Here is a 22,897-nt window from a genome sequence, read left to right on the forward strand (position 1 = left end):
TTTTTGTGACACCCTGCAGTAAAAACGTAAAAACGTTCAAATTCTCCACCAGGTGTCAAATTTAGATTTGTTGCGTCATTCATTTAAGTTACCGGTGAGGGAGATATTTTAAATTATTTTTGAAAGAAGGACCAACGAAATGCAACACTTCTATACCAATTTGTTTGGGGCCGAAGCAAAAAAAACATGTGTAACTCACGTCTTTATTCTTCTATGAAAATCCCAACATGGTAGTGGCCATTGAGATATTTTTTTACAATCAAAATCATTCATTTTCTAAACCGCTCTTTTTTCATCATTTGAGTGAAAAATCATTGTTTGGGCACCGATAAGTGCGTACTCCACAAGTAGGAGTATAAATTAGCACCATTCATAAAGCCGGGGTGGTGGCCCTTGCGAATCCCCTCAATGTAGTTCTGCCCCTACGACATAAGATCTGCCGTTACAGTTTTCCATGATATCATTTGAACCTTCTATGTTTGACTTTATAACTTTAACACCAAAAAAAAGCAAAACATGTATGCGGAATGGATTTTCATTAAATGTTTCGATTAACTTTACTCGTTGACATATATAATTGTAATTACTAGTTACACACTATTAGTAATCTTTGGCATGTGTGACATTTAGTTACACAAGAGCTTTAGAAAAATGAATGATTGAGATCATTAATGCAGATGTTAATGAATTGACAACTAGGACTCTAATAGTGATGAAGTGGGGCACTAGCATGACCCTAAATCCAGACTAAACACACAAGCCAACAGCATTGACAAACATAAATTCCCCAACATCTAACCCTCAAGCCAATGAAATGTATAGACGTATACACTCCAAAATTCACACAAGCCATATCACTGATATCTATATGAAAACCCGAAAGAAAGATGAGGCAAGATTGCAAAATAAATTGCCTCTTACAAGTGTCACTTCGATCCTCTTCTCACCAAAAAGAAAGATGATCATCATATGTTGTTTAGTCAGACTCGAAGCTCCAGGTTCATTAAATCATTTAGCAGATCGACGCTCAATTCTATTGACCATGCAAGTAGCACGAGGTAGCAAGCCTAGGTAGCATGTCGAAATTTGTTTGTATTATTGAACTTAACAACTGGTTCACTAATTCATCAACAACAAAAAAATTGAGATAAGTTTAGTTCCTGGAGACAAGTGGTGAATTTGCAGTCTGATCAATAATAAGCATCTCCTATAACGTTAGTTTTACAGCAAGTTCCAAGAACACAAGAACGTTAGTTTTACAGCAAGTTCCAAGAACACAAGAATAATTCGAAAGAACCAAAAGAAATAAAGTGCATGGTCAAATGTAGATATGATGTTCTTGATCATCTTTGTTGCTCCACTATTCAAGTCAGTATTTGCATCCACCGTAGCCTGGGAAAATTTACACAGAAAACCTTTCAGTCAATCTCAAACAGATCATAACATCAAGAATAAGATTACTGATGTCATGTAGGAAATACTCTTTTCATCCATATCGATCGTTTGTCTTTTTTGAGTTTCAAATTTCTGGGTGACACGTACTCAATCAATGGTACTATTATTATTCTTAGTATCAACCATTTGTTTCTGCATAAAGATATATTTAAAGCTAATGAGAGAATTTCAAAAACTCATGAAGTCTAGGATTTGAGACAAAAAAAAAAAAAAATAGAAGAGCCAGAGATCCGCTATACAAAAAATTTGGTATATCCTTATAAGAGCAAGTCCACCCACACATGCCAAAATGGCATAACCAAAGCCATTTTTTTTGGCTGTCTACAATGTCATTTTGCCAAAAAAAAAAATCAAAAAACGACAATGTTGCTCCACCAGTGCAATGCCAATGCCATTTTGGCAGCACCACCTATTTAATTCGTGCTTTTGGTTAAAAATCAGAAAATGTAATGATGAAATCCTTCATGTGTTCTTCACTCTTGGCATGAAACCAATTTTTGGGATTTGGTGTGGGAAGCTTGTGTTTTTTGTTTGTTGATCTCAAATTGGAGGTTGGGGCGAGGACTGGCTTTTGCCTAGAAGATGGTATTCCTTGGTGATTGAAGCTGATGTGGCGACATTTGACAACGCCAAACTTGCTGCCAATATGGCAGCTCAAACCAAAATTTGGCAGCAAATTTGGTTGCCAAGTGGAGATGGGTTTTGCCGAAACCTCAGCTAAAATTTGGCTTCGGTAGTGCATATGGGTGGACTTGCTCAGAACAAGTGAATTTTTGGGCACATGACGAAGAGGGCCAGAAAGAAGTTTCAAAGGTGACGAGCAACATACTTGGATCGATATTGGTGATGGCTCCAGTCTGCTCAAAATCGCAGTCGAATTTACTCCTTCCCATTGCTTGGTAATATGCATTCATGGCATATTCCGCATGCGCTCGAACGGTGTTAGGGAAAAAGCAATCACCCCCTTCTTGTATAGCTCTGCAGTATTCCCAACCCAACCCACATACATAGTCTATGTTCCGCTGCAACGCTGCAGCCTCAGCTCCTGATTTTGGAACACACCACTGTTTTCCTTTAGCTGCCGGAGAAGGTCCCACTGGCGGCGCAACTACCGGTGCTGGGTTTGAGGGAAGATCAGAGCTAACCTGACAACAAAGCAAATTTCACAAACTAAATCAACCACGTCTATAAAGGGGGTGTTTGTTGCGCTATTTTAGCCGCACTTAATGGTTTTTTTATTTCAATTTTGTCTCAGAAATTGTGTCAACTTATCTGCTTTGCTCTCCTTATCAGCAAAACACAACTTAAAAATGCTGAAAATAAAATAACTTTCTAGAAACTCTATGAAATTTTCCTAGCAAACTTTATGGTGAAATTTGCTCATTAAACTGCAGAAGTCAACGAAATCTGAAACTTCTAAAAACTGAGTGTTTTTTTGATAACTTATACTTCTGCTTCTAAATATTTTGTTTTCATCATCAAATAAACTAGCTGATCACTGAAGTACCACATTCAAAAAGTATGAAACACAGCTTCTAAAAAATCAACTCTTTTCAGTTACTTTTAAGTATTAAGTTGTTTTTACCTAGCAAAAAACAGAAGTTAAATAGGTTGACACACCTTTCAAGCCAAAAAATAGACATATTTTGTTGCTAAAATGCCGCAATAAACACCCCCATGATCATCAAGAAAAATGGAGTACGGTAGTCATCCGGGGCGGAAGCAACTACCCTTTGCCTCATTATCCCGACATCGTAAACGGGTTTCATGTCGGGCTCGAAAAGCCCGAAATTCCTCTCACTTGTTGGCCCTGGCTTTAGATCTTCATTGAAGAGCGCAAAAATGTACGTCTCAAACGTCCTGTTTGGCATTAACGGCGTGCCCAAACCAGACATAACATGTTGAATTAATTTTGAATTGAATTCAGCTGCACTCTCCGCATCAACACCGACCTGACCCGGATCGCCTTCCGATGGCCACCCTGTCTCGGCTATAACAATGTCGACGTCGGGAAAATCAAGGAGTTTCATTGCTGAGAAGACGGCGTCTAATTGCGCATCTAACATGTTTGTGTAAGTTTGTTGTGTCGTTTCATCGAACACCCCGGGGTTGGGCCGAAACAGGGCGTAATCGAGAGTGTTTTCGGAGCAACCGAAAAAGGGATACGGGTTGATCATGAATGGAGAGTTTGTGGCCCTTAAGAAGCTGAGTAATGGCTTGATCACATGTGTGTCGTACCTGTTGGGGATTTATCGAAAGATTGTCATTACAAGCATAAATCAAGTGAACAATCAATATCCATTAAACTACATTAGACCTTCAAATTTTCAATCATACCCTTGTCGGAATTTTCCGGAGGACGGTGGTGCTGAAGAGGAAAGTATGCCGAGGGAATTTGGTGTTGATACTTCAATCCGGCGATCGAGCGACTCTCCGACAAGGACCGTGTGGAGGGTTTGCATTGCAGGCACGAGGGTTGCGATTAGCAATTTGTTGGCTGTGGATATCACTTCGTTCCCGACCAAGACCCTGACTATATTGACGGCAGGGACGTGAGGGGTGATGTTGATTTCCACCCATTGCCGAGCAAAAGAACGATTGGTGAGGAGTGGTATTTGATCGTTTGGTATAGTAATTGAAAGGGCTATTCCGGTGTGAGCGAAGGCTTGGATTATTTCCGGGTTGGCGTCGAAGAGCCTCACGCGGTTGATAATGGTGGATTCTAGGAGGAAATGAGCGACTTGGGATGGCGGCGGAAGGTTGTCCGCCACCGTCCCGTAGTTCACCCCGAGCGTTGCTTCCACTCCTGACACAAAAGCAAAGCAAGATTGTATTCAGTTTTTCTTTTCCATATGATATGAAAGTAAAAAAAATACCGGTCATATAAATTTTTATACAGGAAGAATTGACATACAGTGACATTTTAGCAAATTTGATGAACTATATGAAGGACATTTTCGTAAGAGGAAAAAGTTCATGCAAGAACAAAATGAAACTCGTACATGATGATATGGCAGACTGCTATTTTAGCAAATTCACCTTTTTCTTTTCATGACAAGGCCATTGCCTGGATTTGGCTCGTATTTGATGCATTGCTAAGTTTGCTATTTTTCTTCGTTTGGAAATGTTGCTCTTTCGGTTCAATGTTGTCTCAGCGTAACATTTTTTTCGTTAGCTCAGAAGCATTAGAGATCAAAACATGACTGATTATGGGATAATTGGCAATGCCAAACTTACTGTCAAATTTAGCTCAAGAAAGGAAGTTGTATTTTGATACGAGATGTACCTGGAATAAGGATTGAAGCAAGGAGAAGTGCAATTGCTGCACTGAATATAGAAGCAGCGTTGGCAGCGGCCACAGCAGCATTGTTCTTCTCCATGAAGGTGGGTGGGAGTTGGTGAATGATTCTTGGCAGCCCCTTGATGAAGAAGAATACCCCAGAAAATTCCTTACTTTGTGCGTGGGAAATGTAAAAGGTTTGGAGTGCAGGTTGAGGAAGGTTTAGTTTGGACCTTTTGAAGTTTAGCCCTTTTTCTTTGAATCTGTTCTTTGTACTTCCTCTATATCTTGCCATAAAGAAATGCAGCCGATCAAAGAATTGGTAACCATTACAGACTGCTTTCTCCACTTCTCACTTTTTATATTTCATTGTTTCGTGTTGTTTTGTTTTGGGAGACGTTGAATCCTTGAATTAGTGGAGTCGACTGCATGTAGAACACAATCTAGAATAGATACCCTATTCAATAAGTACCACTACCCTGCATATAGTCGATGCGACTGCTAGTAATTGAGACAACGACGTGTCGTATTGATTCGGTTTGTTGATGCAACTGACCCCAAGATTCTGCGAACAAGCCACTGAACAGTTTTAGAAGCAATGTTCTGTGTACAGAGAGAGAATATAATCAGTGAAAACCTTACAAAAATACAGTACAAAACAGCGAAGGCCAAAACCAATCTCAATTCCCCTTCACCATATAGAGTTATTTCACTATATTAGTATAATTTCAGCAACTTATTGCAAAAACATTGCAGCCTAAATCTTCTATAGTTTAGAAAGTGCAACAGTTCATCGGCATCCCAGTTCAGCTCTTCCATCAGGACTGATAGTAGTGTTTAAACAGAGCTTTTTAAGGTCATCGTAGCCTATGATGGTGTCCTCGAACACGGCATCTTCAAGTTGAGCTTCGTCAAATGTGGAACCTGACAGAACAGCATTCCTAAACACGGCTCCTTGGAGGTTAGCTTTCGCGAAATTAACCCGATCCAAAACAGCATTTGAGAAGTCTACACCTGCAAAGAATTTTGTTCACCCCCATCATTTATAGTATATGATATAGAACTTAGAGTAAAGTAACTCCAATGAGAAACAGGCATTTCAGCTATTCATCTTTGGTTTGCTTCGGGATTTAAGACAACAGTTGGAGAAGCATAATTGGGTCTCCTCTAAACATGAAATGATAAACAATGCGTAATATCAACAGAGACTCAAACATATAAATGCCTACCAGCAATTAAAGAAATTAGAGCAGAACCCAATGATAAAATTGTTAGGAAAAGCTTTTCTCGGTTAGGCATCTAACCGGGTGGGCATTAAGTTTTGTTATCGTGAATAGTCAAAACTCGTTGGGAAAAACACCAAACGGCAAAGGCAAGTGTCCTAAGGCTGTGTTTAGATTTTGGATTTATGCAGGCATTGCGGAGCTAAAAGAAAAGGAAAGGGGAATTGTGAAGCTACTAAATTTTGCCATTCTACTATACTTTTCTTTTTCTTCTGCAAATCCATCCACATGTTGCAGATGAAGCCCTATTAAAACAAGTCCATAGATAATCATAATCGTCTGAGCCAGTGGGAATTCTAAACTAGGAAAAGAAAAGAAACAGATAAAGGAAAATGCAGGAACTCACCCTTGAAGCTAGCTTTAGCAGCATAAGCCTTTGACATTACAACTTCCGTCATGTCTGCACCATCAAACTTGGCCTCTGACATGAGTGCTGCAGAAAGAGACTTTCCCTTGAGATTGGATTTGTCATTTGTATAATCACAAAAGCGGAGATCAATTGCCTTGTCATAAACACCATTCGCTTGACCTATTGTGTTACCGACAAATGCACGCTCACACCGGTTGGGCTCATTTGATAGAGGAGGGAGCCTGACCTGCAAGGCAAACTCTCAATTTATTCTCTCATCTTATCATAAAACCAAAACCTATTGCTATTGTTAGTACGAGGAACCATAATTGAAAAGTAACCACATTTACCGAAACTTAGATGAAAAAATTCAACATTTAGGGAGTCAAAGTTGTTCCAGAGGGATCCAGACCATCCAGTTGATCTAGTAGCTAGCTCTGGATGCCTAAGTGTAGTGTAGTAAAATACAAAGTTCGGGCAGGAGGTTGCAAAAAAGTAGGTGGCACCATCAGAATATTGATAAGATCATTCGCATCTAAGGTATTATATAGGTTTGACATGAATATAAGAAGCTGGTCCGTATGTGGTACAGGAACTTTCAGCATATCAACATCTGAAACTAGTCCTTGAAGTTATTTTTCCCCTCACACAAGGTGTTTGACAAGAAGGAACTTGTTCAAAAGATAGAGTTTCTTGGCATATGCCCCATACCATGCACCAATTAGCTCTCGACTGTTCTTCAATCCACAATAAGTGAGAGCCTTTCTACAGTTAGGTAACTTAGGTCACTCATGAGTCATGATACTAGAACAGATTCCACAGTAGCTCATATTAACCTAGCGACTTTTGCTATGTTTAATCAGAACATGGAATAGGAGGTAGCCTTTTGCCGTTGTTAAGTCATTTACTGGTTAAGCTGTGTTCTTTTGCACATAAACTTAACTTAAATTGTTCACTTAAGTTGAGGTCATTCCTTTTAACTTAAACTTAAATTCTTGTCTTCCCAAACAGCCTCAACCCAAACCCAAAATGTCCAAAATACCCCTATGGGTAAAAAAACCCTACATGCCTCACTTATCCCCTTAAAGGGCAATATTGTCATTGTGTGTGAGTTTGGGAATTAAGTTTAAGTTAGAAGAACTCACCAAACTTAACTTATTTGCATTTAAGTTTGAAAAGGGTCAAAAATTTAAGTTAAGTTTAAGAGCAAAAGAACAAGGCCAAGCGATGTGCTTTTGTCCAAATATCATTTCTATCAACTTAAACCCAGAAGGAAGAAAGAGATTGATGGACCATAGTATCTAAATTGCAGTGAAATGTAAAATGAGGTGATTATATTTCGATGGAGTACAAAGAGCACATGCGATAGCGTATATGCTGAACATCACGAAATGATTGCAGGGCTGGCTCTGAATGATTGAATAGTGACAATCCTTGCACAACACCACCAATATTACAATATATAGTGAATTATATGGATTGTAGATTTTAATGCTGACTAAACAGACTCGCAAGCATATACCCAGATGGAAAGATAACCAAAAAAATTTAAAATGCTACAAGCCGAACAAAGGACTCGTATTTGACAAATTCCTGCTCCAAAAGTTTGGAGATAGAAATTGCAGCCGGTCAAAACACATAAGAGATTCCACTAAAACCCCAATCACCATACAAGCAACTAAACGCTTCCCTTAAATAGATGTGGATTTAAAATGCAGAGATGTCCCTTTAATTGAGATTTCCTTTTAATTTTAACGGGTTTCAAGTGGTATACCTGCAAGCAAGCAAGTGAAACTAGAGTGGATGATGATTAAGAGATGGAAGAGATGCATTTTCGAGGAACCCTTGTACATCTAAAATCTTTGATACAAAGGATTTCAAATCACTCCTACTAAATAGTTAAATCAACATTCATGATAAAGCTCCCAAAGTCAATGCTGATATCCACGTGTAACTTACATTCATGACGTAAGCTATTAGATCCAAATTTGAGCTACTCTCATTGAATAATAACATCATATCCCTTGGTTTCGAGTTCACTTCTATCCAAAGGGAGGTTCAGGCAAACAATAAATAAGGTCACAATGTGCATATGCTGATGAGTCCTTGGTAAGGAAATAGAGAATTTAAATTGAACGAGGCAAGGAAAGAAAGAATTAAATTGGATGAAGGGTTCAGTCATAACCTGATTAGCAGCAATTACAGGGGAGACAGTAGTCACGGCCCAAGCAGCAAGAATGCCACAAGCCACATTCCTCATTTCCCTCCAAGTAGCTGAACTTTCCTCTGTTTTTTCACCCTCCCTGGAAGCTGTTGTCACATAAAAGAAACATAGAAACCATTGATTAGCCCAAAGGTAGCCCATATTACTTGATAGACTGCTCAGTCAATCCAATTTGGATTTTTGGGAAAAGAAACGGACAAGGGAACCACGACTAATGCAAAATCCTCTCTTTCATCACTCCAAAGAGTCACATAACATAATTCAGCAGCTCAAACAACCATTGCAATCCATAACCGGAGGTATTGGTCGAGACAGCAAGTTATCACTGGTGGCGAAAAACCCTTAGGCTACTGGTGGTTTAGGTGATTTATCCGGTCATTAATTTCAGAATTTTCGTGCATACCGATGCTCTGGACTATCAATGAAAAAAGCATGGTAATGTGCACATAAATTGAATTGGGTCTCTAGGCATCCCCTCTAATGCCATTAGGCTTTGATTCGGGAGCATGATTCCGCAGCAAAACAAGTATAGATGGGCCACTGTTTCAGTAGTTTTTTGAGAGCAACTACATTGTTCATATTGCCAAAGGTTAGGTCTGTCTCCAATCCTCTCCACCCATACCCCAATGATTGGGAACTACATGGTTCTGTTGTTGTTGTTGTTGTTGGTGTATTAATTTCAGAATCTAGAATTAGTCCGAACCCAGAATTAGTCTGAGCTATAAAAAAAACACTAACATTGCAGTTCATAACAGATATATATTGTCGTGTGGAATTTTGTAAAGGGGAGTGGCATTATTACCGGAGCAATTGATTCGGATCGGCGGATGAGGCGGCCCAACACTTGAGTGGTGGTGTGAAGGTTGTCGCTGAGATAAAACGTTTTGAAAGCGAGGGAAGGTAAAGGTCGCCATTTTCTATTGTCTGTGTGCGTCTCTCTCTCTCTCTCTCTATGTCCTTCCAAATTCATCCATGTATATCAGTTGGAAAATCTTCCATTTTTGCGACTTATCCATAAGTAGCTGGCAAGACACGTAGGAGGACAGGAGAGATGTTTGGATGCGGGGCTGCATCAAAGGTTGGCGTGCTGTGAGCACTGTGCTGTGCATATCCAGATAGTTGATCTCGGCAATCAACGGTCTAATTTGCATGGTATTGTGTATAATCTCAACCGTTCAATAATTCTACAATTCAGAACATTAATTACCGAGATCAACAATTCAGATGTACACAGCACGGTGCGCACAATACCATCCCCAATCCACATTAAACTGCAAAAGATTCTTATGGTTTCTCTCCTCTCCCTATTTTGTTTTGTTTTTGTTTTATCAGAGTTTTTTTTTTCCATTTTTTTTTCAAAATTAATAACTTCGATAGATAAATAAAGCAATTTACAGAAGGAACAACGATACAACAAATATTGGCTACAAAGAGGTATTAGACTAAGCACTAGCTCTATCCGAAAAACATTGGCCTCCTCGAATTGGATGTTCATAATTCACGGGATTTTTTGTGACGGGACAATTCACTAGGTTGTGCTTGAGAAAAATGTTACTACGTACTAGTAAAATCAAAAAAACCAAATAAGACGCATTTGGTTGTCATTATTTAATTGTTTATTTTGTATCTAAATATTTGTATATTAGTTACAAGATTTTAGTACTTTCTCATGTGATTGTGAATTTGTCTTTCGGTCTCCTTTTGGTTTTTTACTCCTTTTCTCCCTCCAATGGTCACATTACAAAGCGCGTATGGGTTTTCATTTTGTAATTAATTATTTATATTTGATGTTGTTTTATGCTCTATATTATTTGATTTGGTATTTTGAAAACCTCGTACCCGCATGTAATTCATCATTTCTAAATGGGAAAGCATGCGCACTGACGTTGGAGCACAAATTTGAAATTTTGAAAGCAAATGCGTCTGAAAATCATCCGATGTACGGTGCGTCCAAAAAATAATAAATTTTTCTAGACCTAGGGTAATTTTCTGTTAGGTAAATTTGTGTTCGAATTTGAACACCAATGTCTGCGCACGAAAATTGTACTACATTTTTAATCCACCAATTCGGAGGTTATAAAAAAAAAATTCCACCAATCAGATGAGCCCATGGGTCACCATTTGGATTGGAGAGGGTTATGGTTGGGCGGCTTGGGCCCATGGTAAACGACCATGAGACTAGGCCAGCAGGTTTAGTCCAATGGGCCGGTTGAGTCCATTGTTTTGACTTTCTCTCTCCGGCCGCTTCGCTCTCTATTTCTCTCTCTCTCTCTCTCTCTAAAAATTCCTTGATCAGATCAGACTTCATCCCGTGAGTCCTCCGATTCTACCCAAAGAAGATGGATAACTCAAGCGGCGTCATGAACGACAAGATCGACGGCTGGGCAAGCTGGCTGGGCATGAGCGTCGCCTCTGCCTTCTTCGCATCGCTCGAGCGCTGCTCCTGCGTTAACCTATCCACTTCCGATTCCGACGACGAGAACGAGGAAGAGGCCAAAGATCGCCCTCTCATGTTCACCAACTACCAAATCAATCAAGATAACACCAAGAATCCTTCCTCCGTCAACGATCTCCCCGTCTGATCCCTCAAATCTCCTTCTTTTGGTACATCCTCTATGTCAAATCGAAAAAAAAAAAGTGTCGTGATTAGTCGTTAGGAAATGGAAGAATTCAGGAAATTGTGTTGTGTTTTTTCTGATTGCTTGCCTTCTTGATATGACTGTCTGTTGTTTGACAGGAATTTGAATCTGTTTGTTTTCGTGATTGCGCCTCTGAATTGATTTGTGATATAAAGTATTTTTTTTTGTGGACTTCATGTATCTTGAGGATCGAATGCGCTTGGAAATTTGTTTTTAGCGGTTAGTGTAAGGATTTGTTGATTGCTTTTCTGATGAGAATTTAAGAATTGTTTGGGGTAAAAGATTTCCCTTTTTTTCTTTTCGTTTTATTATGCATTGTTCTTCATCATGTCTCCCACTTGTAAATTCCATGTCCGTCAAAATGAGAATTTTTCTTAGCCATCTAAGATAAGAAAAGGGTAAGGAGATTCTATAGTAAGATCAATTGTCTGTATGATTAAGGGGGGAAATAGGGCATATGTTTGTTTAGGAATCATGACCATCCAAAAGGATAAAAATAGGAATCATGCTGGCGATGGTTAAGTAGTAGCTTGTGATATTTGGTTATCAATCGGGGAAGGAAGAATAGGGCCACTGACCGCTTCGTTCGGTGTCAAAAATAAATTTATAAAAACTTGGAGTTAACTACTATTCCGTAGAATAGTTGTCAAGACCGAGTGTCGATCCACAGGAACAGTATGGCTAAGTTACTATAATTTCGATTGATTTCTAGATTAATTCAGAGGAAAAAGATTTGGGTAGTTTAATTTCAGAAAACTAATTAATTAAGAAAGCTACTAATTATTTGATTGGAAAACTGATGAGAAAAAGACCTAGGGTTTCGAATCCACCCCGACCACGTAACAACGCTATGCATAGGCTAGGTTTAACATTCGAATCATTAAAGACTATCATTAGAGCTTGCAATCCCTTCCGATCATCGTCAAGAAGATAATTGAGTTGTTAAAAGGCATAGATTATCCCATAGCACAGACCGTCTCACTAGCCCGGTCTGGCCGCCTAACGGCACGATCCGTCTTACGAGTATAATCTATCTCAGAACTCCAACCACAATCAAAGAATACCATTGTTTAACTCCGTATTTGAAAACCGTGAATATAACTACGGAACAAATTGAAAGTATTAAAATCATTCCATATAACTGAAATGAGTTCTAGTTAAACAATCGATCCGAATATTGAAACCTAAACCTATATATATACAAAGTTACTCAGTACGGGGCTTCATCTTCCCCCTAGATAATGGAGTTAGCCACTCATGGTAACCGGGTGTTCCTCGCGAAGTCGTGATCATCCAGCCGAACTCCTCTTCTTCCCTTTATATCATTGATGCCGATTATTTTTTCCATGTCAAAAGAAAGACTTCTTTTCCTATTCCAACTCCCTCTTTTATGGTAGTACTTTCCAAACCAATCTATCCCTTCCTTTGGGTTTTCCAGCACAATTTTGGCAAGGCAATTACATTGGGATTAGTTTTTGATTGCCGAGATTCCTCCATAACCGAAATTGGATTTCACTAAACATCTTTTATTCATATAATACAGCTGGGGCCATCTCCTGAATTAAGTGATCGGCTCCACTTTGTTTGCACATCGCTTAAAATTGGACTTGTGCGCTTATTTTTGTACCAAATCCTCCAAATACCTACAATCACCACAAAACACTAAAACTCGTCAAGTAACAATGTAAACGGGCCAACAATGCATACTTTAGAAGGATTAAATGGGTGCTTTTGAGCACCTATCAGCCACTATAGATATACATTATCTGTTACCGTGCGATCAAAAGTAGGCAAACGATCATGTTTTAGAGTTGTGATTAGCTCAATGATTACATTGACCATCCTTTTTGCCAGCATCATTAATTTTCTGGCTAGGTTTTATTTGGTGGGTTTCCTAGTTGCAAGGCTAGTCAGTCATTCAAAGGTGTTTGGCTGTAAAATTATTGTGTAGCTTATCTTTGAAACGGTTGCTTGTAAGTAGCTTGTCATCAAGTTCCCTTGCGTGCCAATAAGTTGGCTATCTATAAGCTACAAGTCTCTATGTTGTTTGAGTGGCTAAATGCATGACAATTGGCACTTGAATTAAAAGTCTGTGTGCGCGCCACTTGTTGCCTTGTTTTTTTATCTTCTAGCTAGTTAGCTCCTTTGTAATCCCCCATGAAGTGATTGAATATCCTGTTTGGACTCATTTCTAATAGCTTAAGCCTTGGGGATAGAAATGATCTTAGTTCTCTGATGTGGTGTTAGAAATTTTGCTTATGCAAGGTATGGATTTTTTCCTCTTTTGTGTTGGCGTTTTACTTTTCAAGAAATGATCTTAGAGGCGTGATTAGCTTGATTATCATGTTGACTTTCCTTTTTGCCAGCATCATTAATTTTCTAGCTAGGTCGGATTGTGTTTAGTTTCCTAGTTGTAAGGCTAGTCATTCAAAGGTGTTCGGTTGTAAGATTGTGTGTGGCTATCTTTGAAACGGCAGCTTCTAAGCTTGTCACCTTGTTCCCTTGCATGTCAGTAAGTTGGCTATCTATAAGCTACACATCCGGATGTTGTTTGAGTAGCTATATGCATGACCTTTGGCACTTGAATTAAAAGTCTGTGTGCGCGCCACTTGTCTCCTTGGTTTTCTCTTCTAGCTCCTTTACAATTCACCATTAAGTGATTTTATATCCTGTTTTGGACTCATTTTTCTAATAGCTTAAGCCTTGGGGAAAGAAATGATCTTAGTCATCCGGCATTGGAAATTTTGTTTATAGGAGGTCTGTATTTGTTCCAAATTTCCTTTCTTCTTTTGTGTTGCATTTTGCTTCACCGAATGCATGCCAGAAGCGGTTGCTCATGGGGATTGTTAGATAATTGGGTACATTGCTTTAGCCTATTTTCCTTACAACTTAAGCTTTTCTGATAAATGGCTGTTTAGTGAGATTGTACTCTATCGTTTCAGGGAAACTAAAAATATGAATGCAGGATTATTTTGCTGCAACTTAAGAGTTTGATTTTGAGCACCGTGACTCGTGATCTTGTTTGCAAAAATAGCACCGTTACTGGAGTTGCAGCCATGATCCGGTTCTTGTTTAGGTCTAGCCCGTATTGTAAATTTGAGACTATTAGAACCTCCAATTGCCTTCATTATAATTTCATAGGTTTGACCCTCATCGAGTCTAGGTACGGGGGGCATGTGCACGTCCAAGATTTGAATTCTTACAGGTTCAGCTCATTTAACATTGTAAGGGCTTAAATGAGTTGGTTCTTAACAAGAACAAAGAAAAGAACAAATTAAGAAAAGTGAGATAATTGAGTGAATAACATCTTTGAATGACTGGTAAATTTATGTTTAGATGGTAGGATTCGTTCTAGAGGGGAATTTATGGAATAGGGGCAAAAATTTACTCTGCCCTTTTTGTCTGCTTGCGATTAATATTGTTAAAGTATTCTCTCGTCTTTTCTGTACCCAAAGAGCGTAGTTATTATTGCTGATGTCTTTTACATCTGGATCACCTTTCTATCGTTTGTTTTTACTTGAGTAGTAAACGAAAGTGAAGTTTGCGCTTTCCCATTTGCACTATTGTTGTGGAGTGAGAATTACAGCTACGAAGAAACTCTTAATAGGAATGCTCTGTGAAGATGTGCTGTTTTATGAATATGGAGAACAAAGTTCACGTACTTATAGACACTATTTGCTTGTGGGAAAAGAGCAGAAAGATTTTTTACGGGGTGTGAACCCTTTCTCGCACGACCCATACACCAGCTGAGGAAATTTTGTTAGACAGGTAGCGAAGAGCATGCTCTTACGGCTACTGGCTCTCCTCGTTTAGTTTTCCCAAAGGCAGTCTTTTGTGAGATTGAATTAGGGTTTGCTTTTTTGTGTGATTGTTCCTCTTGAATACGATTTTGTTCACACCCGTTTTTTGGATTTACGTTGTTCTTCTGAGAGAAGGAACTTGCATACAGTTTTATGAGTTATCAAGAATGCTACATACACAACTTCAAACACAACTTCTCACATACATGTGCTACCTACATATAGTAGTGTGTGTAGAGCCTACATGTATGTGAGAAATTGTGTTTGGTGTTGTGTTAGGATTATTATGTGAGTAGCATTTTTGCTAGAACTAAAAGCACTGAAGTACGAACTCAATTCCATTTTCGCAGCAAACAAGTACTTCAGCTTCTTTTTTTTTTTATTGGTGGGAGGGTTTGTTCTTGGAATCAATTGTCATTTGGTTCATGGATAAAAACGCTGAAGTACGAACTTAATCTTTTGTTTTTTTCTGCCCTGCTCTCATGGCGAGTTTGGCATATGCATATGTATGTAATCTCCCGTATTGTTGCGAGATCTGCAAGCGAATCACATCATATGCAAGAAAAGAAAAAAGTTGTGTCAGATGATAGTACTAGTAGTATAGTACTATAAAAGTAGATGCTCTTGTTTGGTAATTTCTGGAGGTTCACGGTACACCCATGGATCTCTAATGAAAAAGGTACGGAGTACCTCATTTTGCTCAACCACACAGGTAACAAGCATGTGAGTTAGCGGAGTAAAACAACTCTGGGAGCACCGAATGATCACTCGAACGGGAATGACATGACCATTAATCTCCAACTAATTGTCAAATTAATCTCTCGTTTCGACATGACAAAAGAAGACGGGAAGAGGAAGAAAATCAGCTAATTAAACCCTTCTATTTTTTGGTAAATTAGCTTGAAATTAAAAGAGGTTAATTAAACCCTTCATAAGAAGCAAGCCAATACAATTGCAAAAACAAAGCAGCAAGTTACTACTATATGAAAACAGCAAATAAGCAAGCCAAAAAATGGGTATTCTTCATGAAACCAAAACAGTACAAAGGCTAATGACATTCCTTTCTCTCTCTTTTTCCTCTTGGTACAAGTTATTGGCCTTCTAAGAGCAAGTTTACCGGTTATTATGTAAAAATGCTAGTGAACAGTGTAATTTTTTCATTTTACCTACTCACATATCTTTTAACATCACATCAATACTATCTATTTTACCTATTCTCTATTAAAATATCATTCTTTTTCTTTTTCTGTTTTCTTTTCTTGTTCTTCCTCCCACTTTGGGTTTGAAGCCCCAAAATATGCGCAAGATGCCCTAGAACAACACCACACCAGATCTGGATTTTTGGAATCAAATGGCCAACAAAAATTCCCCCTACTTGAGGAACCCCAAAAATTATACACAGGCTTATATGTCTATATATACATGTCTATATATGTATATACATGAACGAACCTATTTTTCATTTTCTCAGCCATTTTTTTGGCCGCCCATGTTGACTAGTGACTTGCTGAAATTGGGCGATTCTTGGTGGGGGAGATTAAAGGAGGATGTCTTGGTCGGCGAGATCGAAGTCGATCGATCGTTCCGGATCGAAGCCTTTCTTTGTTCGTTCTAGTACCATTTCTTTCTTCGGTGGAGAGAGAGAGAGAGAGAGAGAGAGGAAAAAGAATTAAAAAATGGGAACCGGGTGTACAATCGTTCGGTAGAATAAGCGAACAACTATAGCCGAAGGAATTCTACAGTGTGGTTGTCCTATGCTGCTGGTGAAAATTTCTCTCTTTGGTTAGCTAGAATAGCTTTTTCAGTTGTTTCCCTCCGCTGGTAAACTTGCTCTAATGTAGGAGTAGCATGCACAAGGAAAAATAGCTAAAGAAGAGATCTTTTTCCCCTTTTCCATTTTTCTTTGATGATGCAATAGAGAATCTGTACATAATAACAGAGATTACACATACATACTGGAATAGAGAATACATTTTCCTAGTAGAACCCTAATAACCCATTTACTTCTAGTCTGAACTCAGACTGCCAAATGTGAGAAACACATTTATGGACTTTGTTAGTGAAACAAAAAAGACTACCGCCACGCCGTCCGAGACTGCAAGAGCATTTGACTGGAAAAAAAGTGATCTGGAATCAAAGACGAGTCATCCACACTCGAGCAAATTAGAAGATGAACAACAACCCGATTCTGTCCAAAAAAAAAAAAAAATAGCCCCACCCACCAGCAGTGACTGGCTCCACCATCAAATGGCAGACAAAAAAGGCTCAATCATTCAGACCATCCAACATCCCATAAAAGGTCAAGTGTCCCATTTTTCCCACACCAAACGAATTCCAACCACCAGCTCAACTTTCTCTCTCATCCCATTTTCGAGAACCATATGAAAGGAGGTTAAACCAGGTCCCACAACCCACCTCTATCATGCAAGATATGGATCCCAAATAGGCCCTCCTCACACATGCCCCCTCCAACTATACTCTCTGGATCAGCAGACATTACTTCTCCAGCCAAATTAGAGAGATCCTAAATCAAAATGGCCATTCATGTTGCAGATAAGCCAACCTCAACCACATAATAACCACCACCCAAGAATTTATTTGTTGAAAAACCCAAATCCTAAGGTTCTGTTTGGCTCTTAAATTTTCGAACTATATCTGGAGAGAAGAAAGAAAAGGGAAGGAACTTGTGAAGCTAATTTTTGCCCGCCTTTAATTCCACCAAAAACACCCCAGAAGATCACCCCACATTGCAATGAGCCATCCCACCCCATAATGATATTGGTACCAAGAGCAGGTACTCCTAATTATTACGTGTGCTTAACCGAAGCGGCTATCCAATTCTTAACAAATCTACGATTTCAAACAGCCACTGGTAAGCCGTAATTGTGGAACGATCTAATCCGTCCATCCCAACCAGCAGTTACAATGACCAAATCCCACGCATGAGAACTTGATGCGCTCTGGCAATTTCTCAGAAAATTGTATTGTGATTTATGCATAGCGGATGCCACAGCCCGTGAGCTTGACTTAAGCAGCTTCTCCTCGGGCCAAGTTGCCGATCCTCTGGGGAAAGATTCTAGAATGAACTCTTGGCCCAGAGAGAAATAAGACGGAGAAGAGAAAGGCAATGGAACTTGACATACGTTTTCAGACTCTCCAGATTTTTTCAAGCCAGACCAAGGGACGGCGACCGATGCATTGGTAGAGAACCGTTCCCATGATCTTATCACTTTCTGTTGGGATGGAGAAAAATCTTCATGACAATTGCAGTTCCAAATGTATACATTAGAATCTTCAGATGTAGATACAATATGCTTTCCATCTGGCGTGAAAGATGCGTACGGTTGGCTTTTTGTACTACGAAGGCCTACAGAGAGACAGAAGGAGAAATTAGAATTAGAAATGTTCAAAGAGGCTGACATTCGTAATAGTATTGCAGAGGATCACTCATGTGGTTATTATATTGCTGATACAAAGTAAATAGGCCTTTTGGTCTCACAAAATTATCTCACAGTAAAGAGTGTATCAATGTTCAATTACAGAATCAAATCAGTGCCTATGGAAACAGTGCAGAAAGCGGGCATCGAAATGATTCATTTGTACAACAAAAATGGATTTTGGCTGCATTTGGAGCCGTTACCCTCCAATTTTTCTGTTTTCATTTCCTTTTTCTTACCTAAAGGCTAAAACCTTGATTCCAATACAGCCAAAGAAAAAAAAAACAAGTAGTCAAATATGCCAGCTACAAAGTATCTGAGGCAGGAGAGGATGATCGTACCCCTATATTTTCCCACCACATTAATCCCATGAAGGACTCTGACTTGTGAATCCGCACAGGTGACCATCAGTTTGCTCGGATCTTGTGGGAAGAACTGCACATAGAATTAAATGAAATCAGCGTGAATTGTGCACAATATAAGAATGAGTTCGGAAGAAATGTAGGCAACAAGAAAAGCATAAATGGGTGAGAGATGACCACCTGGAGGCCAGTTATCCTTTTGCATGGTGCCTTTTTCTTATTGTGCAAGTCTATATGAGCTTCTAGCTGGAAGTGATCACCTGATCCAAGCAAGCACAAAAAATTGGTTAATCTGAAGTTTCTTCACAACTCATGGGGTTTAAAATCATTATACAAACCTATAACAGAGAAGGACATTGTGTCAAAAGCATTCCAATCTACTGTCAAATCTTAGTAGTACTCTTCTAGTTTCCTTCCGAAATTGAAGACATTAAGTCAGCCGACTGTTGCCAAGGCCTACATTTCGAAATTCACAACTAGGTGTCAACATGGAATTGTGAATTTCGAAATGTAGGCCTTGGCAACAGTCGGGAAACATGTCCACTGCTTTTTAGCCAAAATCTGAAATGCATATCCAGAAATCTCCACGGGACTGACAATGCAAGTTCTCCATGGTCCACTACAAGACCTTAGTTACCAAAAGTGCGAACAAACCGAATTGCATGCCACAATAACATTTTTATTGGAGCTTACAACTCCCCATACCACAACCCTGCAACTTCTCACTTGCATTAAACTATATCCTTCCAAACCTAGAAACTAATCAAATGTATGTACACAACCTTCTAGGATTGCATCAAATAGCAAGTGATCAAGTCCATGAAATGCTCATCCACTTAGTATAGCACAATGAAAAGAGCAAAATCCATCAATGCAAAAAGCCTACATTATGACAAACTAAACAAGAAAATCATAAATTAAATCCACACATATTGAACGACCATTACACCTAAAAGGCTAAAACTGCTAAAAGAATCTCGAATTGATAAGCACGCAAATAAGCTGTCGTTGCAGTACACAGCATCACAATTCAACCACCATATGCATGCTGAAAAGAGTGCACACTTATTGCAATTTCCTTAGCATTGTAAACAAAAGCAGTGATAAATACAATAAAGAGTGGCTTACTGGATATGTCATAAAAACGGCAAGTCCCCGTAATGGAGCCAACAATCACACCCTGTACCAAAATGAGAAAATCCTTGATTAAACTCTCACAGTTTATTTTAATTACATTCACGCAAGCAAAATGAGAACATGAGACAATCATCAAACCTTTCCATTAGGGCGATAACACACAGCAGTGACAATATCTTTTATGTCTGTCCAATCAACAACTTGGCAACCAGTAATTTCCCAAATTCGAACTTTGCCATCGATTGAACCACTGACGAAGTGACTATCGTCCACAGGGTTAAACTGAATGCATGTCACTGAATGACACAAAAACATGAAAAACAAAGCTAATTTAATGCTATATAGAAAATTAGTAAATTCGTAACATGACCCGAAGTCATAACTAACCTAGTAAGTAGTAACAAACACACAAAAAGTAAGGTACGCACCGTAGTTACTATGTGAAAAAACTTTAAGGCAATGCTCGCATCCCACTTTCCACAAGCGAACAGTTTTATCAACAGAAGATGACAGCAAATACTGCATCAAGAACATGAACACTGAAAATGCTATTCAATTTCAGCCGCGTTTGGGAAACTTAACTAATTTTTCAAATTACTTACATTGTTCTTCGACCATGAGAGATCTAAGATCTCATTGCTGTGCCCATGGAGCTGATGCAGTGGCTTCTCCAATATCCGAAAGACCTTCGGTGGGAAAATGACACAAGCTGAGTCTGCTGTTTTCCTCAAACTCTTCAATTTACCCAATTTGTCTTTCGCCACAACAAGGGGTGCCAGCTCAGAAAGATGATTCACTGTAAAATAAACACACGAAGGATCAATTTCTGGAATGTCAATCTCATTTGATCTTGCATCCTCCACCACTTGCCATACACACACAATACCATCTTCGCCAGCAGTGGCAAGGTACTGCCCATCAAAGCTGAATTTCATGGTCAAAATTGAACCTTCATGGGCCTTTATATCTTGTCCCATAAATAAAGCAGAGAGTTCCTTCCACCGTTTTCTGCTATGGCGAACCTTAACCCTATGTACCCTAGCCCCCTGAATCGGTTTTGATGGAGTGCGTCTCAAACTACGACCTACCCCTTCCCTATCTACCATACATGTAAACGAACGTAATCTACTCAACCATTTTTTCTTAACCATATTCCTTGACCCCGCAAAACTGTCAGCAACCTCAGTTTCTCTGGGTTGCGAAACCAATGTAGATGAAGCAAAGTTGTTCTTAACCTTCTCAGGCATCACCAATCGGTCCAAACTAGATACCTGAAGTTTATTCAGCGTAGCTTCATTTCCCAATTCGTCTACATTGCTCTCTGTTCCACCACCCAAATTACCAGTTCCGCCTAATTTTGAGTGCAATTCTTCTTCGGACATGCCCGAAGCATCATTAGACCAACTTGACCAGGAAGACCTGCTTGAAGAAAACTCATCTTGAAATATTTGGGTCCTCAATACTGCCCCACTATTCCTCATTATTCTATCCATCTCCTTTGTTAGCAGATCACCACATTCATCTCCCGGATCATCCAACACTACCCTGTTTGAATTCAACCCCATCCGGTTCAAGAATTTACTACGGCGCTCTTGAACACTTTTTGGGCTTCTGGTCCATAGCTCATATTCAAAGCTGCTTGATACACTATTCTCAATTCTAACTCTACAGCTCAACGAATGAAAGGAGCTGCCTGGTGATGCAATGCCCTCGTGGGCATCAAAGAATTGATACTCTTCTTCTTGGTCAGGGAAGCTGCCCATCATCCCTTGAGTTCAACCCATGAATCCCAGGTAAAGAACCAACTTATTAAGCCGTGGGTAATGTGCTATATTCCTTCCTAAACAAAAACCCAGAAAGATAAAAGGAACAAAAACACAGAAACCAAGATCAGTATAACAGCAAAAGAAAACAGTCAATAAGCCATAGGAAATGTGTTAAATTGAATCCCACGCAAAGTCCCAGAATAACAATAGGAACAAAAATACAAAAACCCAGATCAGCATGATAGAAAAAAATTCATTGAATTAAACAAACTGCAACAATACAATAATAATACTAACAATGAACAAGGACACAATAGATCCAACATAGATCCCAATCCAACCCCACTGAACCTGGTCTCCAGTACAATAAAAACTCATACTTTATATCATCAACCCTAGCTTCTCTGACAAATTACTGGTACCCAAAACTTCACCAATAATTTTTCTTAAGAATTCAAACCCATTACCAGTATGACGTGTGCGAGGACGTAGGTGAACAAATTTGCTCTCAAAGCAATTAATTAGAAAAATAAAAAATAAAAACTTTTCAACGCATTCAACATTTGACACGGATATAAGATCGATTGTAAATTAGGTGGGGATGATTTGCTCACATGGGTATGTTGAAACGAGTGCGGGGAAGGCATCGTTCGATCAATCCATCGCAATCTCTCTCTTTCTCTCTCTATGTATCTCCTCCCAGTTTGAAGCAACGGGGAGAGAAGTAGCAGGAATTAGAAGTAAGGGAGTCGAATTAAGGAATTACTACGGGAAAGAAAGGAGGGTGGGGGGGGTGAAATTGGGAAAGAAATTTCATTGATAATGGTGAAGGGAAGGGGATGGCCCGAGAAACGAGGTTTCGAGAGAAGTACTGTATAGATTGTAGGATGTACTAATAGAGGGAGGGGAGGATACGATACGATACGATCACGATTAGCTGTGTTTTCGTATTTTTTTGTTTGTGCGCCAACGTATTGTCCTCGCTTCTCTCTCTCTCTCTCTCACTCTCTTTCTTTCTAATTTTATTCCGATTCTCTCTTGCTATAACCATTTCTCGTCAAGGAGACTGAGGGAAATGTACCTACCGTAAAATTTTATTTTATTTTTTATTTTTTTCTTAATTTCTGTATTAATCAAATAAGGGGTGCTAACTCTAACACCCTCA

At 39.2% G+C, this 22,897-nt stretch overlaps 4 protein-coding genes and 1 non-coding gene across 9 annotated transcripts; 2 read left to right on the forward strand and 3 right to left on the reverse strand.

Moving 5' to 3' along the window:
* Positions 1 to 1,077: 1,077 nt before the first annotated feature.
* LOC131301269 (glucan endo-1,3-beta-glucosidase) lies at positions 1,078 to 5,283 on the reverse strand. 4 transcript variants are annotated; one of them, XM_058327453.1, is made up of 5 exons: positions 4,742 to 5,188; positions 3,793 to 4,261; positions 3,186 to 3,693; positions 2,285 to 2,600; positions 1,078 to 1,392 (listed from the first exon to the last, which is right to left on the reverse strand). In XM_058327453.1, the coding sequence occupies exons 1-5, from the start codon at positions 5,028 to 5,030 to the stop codon at positions 1,370 to 1,372; spliced, it is 1,605 nt and encodes a 534-aa protein (XP_058183436.1). In that variant the 5' UTR covers positions 5,031 to 5,188; the 3' UTR covers positions 1,078 to 1,369. The 4 variants fall into 4 exon arrangements, with proteins under 4 accessions (XP_058183436.1, XP_058183438.1, XP_058183439.1 ...); XM_058327455.1 differs by lacking the exon at positions 1,078 to 1,392 and having other exon boundaries at positions 2,462 to 2,600; positions 3,076 to 3,693; positions 4,742 to 5,283; XM_058327456.1 differs by lacking the exon at positions 1,078 to 1,392 and having other exon boundaries at positions 2,489 to 2,595; positions 4,742 to 5,198.
* Positions 5,284 to 5,298: 15 nt separating this feature from the next.
* On the reverse strand, positions 5,299 to 9,633 carry LOC131301270 (thylakoid lumenal 17.4 kDa protein, chloroplastic). Its single transcript, XM_058327457.1, has 4 exons — positions 9,394 to 9,633; positions 8,553 to 8,677; positions 6,365 to 6,614; positions 5,299 to 5,749 (listed from the first exon to the last, which is right to left on the reverse strand). The coding sequence occupies exons 1-4, from the start codon at positions 9,503 to 9,505 to the stop codon at positions 5,526 to 5,528; spliced, it is 711 nt and encodes a 236-aa protein (XP_058183440.1). The 5' UTR covers positions 9,506 to 9,633; the 3' UTR covers positions 5,299 to 5,525.
* Positions 9,011 to 9,116, forward strand: LOC131302169 (small nucleolar RNA snoR100). Its single transcript, XR_009191641.1, has one exon. It is a non-coding gene; the product is annotated as a small nucleolar RNA snoR100 (small nucleolar RNA).
* A 1,218-nt stretch (positions 9,634 to 10,851) lies between the features above and the next one.
* On the forward strand, positions 10,852 to 11,401 carry LOC131300450 (uncharacterized). Its single transcript, XM_058326303.1, has one exon. It carries the CDS (start codon positions 10,931 to 10,933, stop codon positions 11,171 to 11,173), a length of 243 nt encoding a protein of 80 aa, XP_058182286.1. The 5' UTR covers positions 10,852 to 10,930; the 3' UTR covers positions 11,174 to 11,401.
* A 5,492-nt stretch (positions 11,402 to 16,893) lies between these two features.
* LOC131300451 (uncharacterized WD repeat-containing protein C18H10.05-like) lies at positions 16,894 to 22,737 on the reverse strand. 2 transcript variants are annotated; one of them, XM_058326305.1, is made up of 8 exons: positions 22,347 to 22,737; positions 20,569 to 21,802; positions 20,395 to 20,485; positions 20,105 to 20,262; positions 19,958 to 20,009; positions 19,010 to 19,089; positions 18,809 to 18,902; positions 16,894 to 18,397 (listed from the first exon to the last, which is right to left on the reverse strand). In XM_058326305.1, the coding sequence occupies exons 2-8, from the start codon at positions 21,730 to 21,732 to the stop codon at positions 17,889 to 17,891; spliced, it is 2,148 nt and encodes a 715-aa protein (XP_058182288.1). In that variant the 5' UTR covers positions 21,733 to 21,802; positions 22,347 to 22,737; the 3' UTR covers positions 16,894 to 17,888. The 2 variants fall into 2 exon arrangements, with proteins under 2 accessions (XP_058182288.1, XP_058182287.1); XM_058326304.1 differs by having other exon boundaries at positions 20,569 to 21,806.
* Between the last annotated feature and the right edge of the window lie 160 nt (positions 22,738 to 22,897).

Source organism: Rhododendron vialii, chromosome 9a (genome assembly GCF_030253575.1).
Source record: "Rhododendron vialii isolate Sample 1 chromosome 9a, ASM3025357v1".
Lineage (NCBI taxonomy): Eukaryota > Viridiplantae > Streptophyta > Magnoliopsida > Ericales > Ericaceae > Rhododendron > Rhododendron vialii.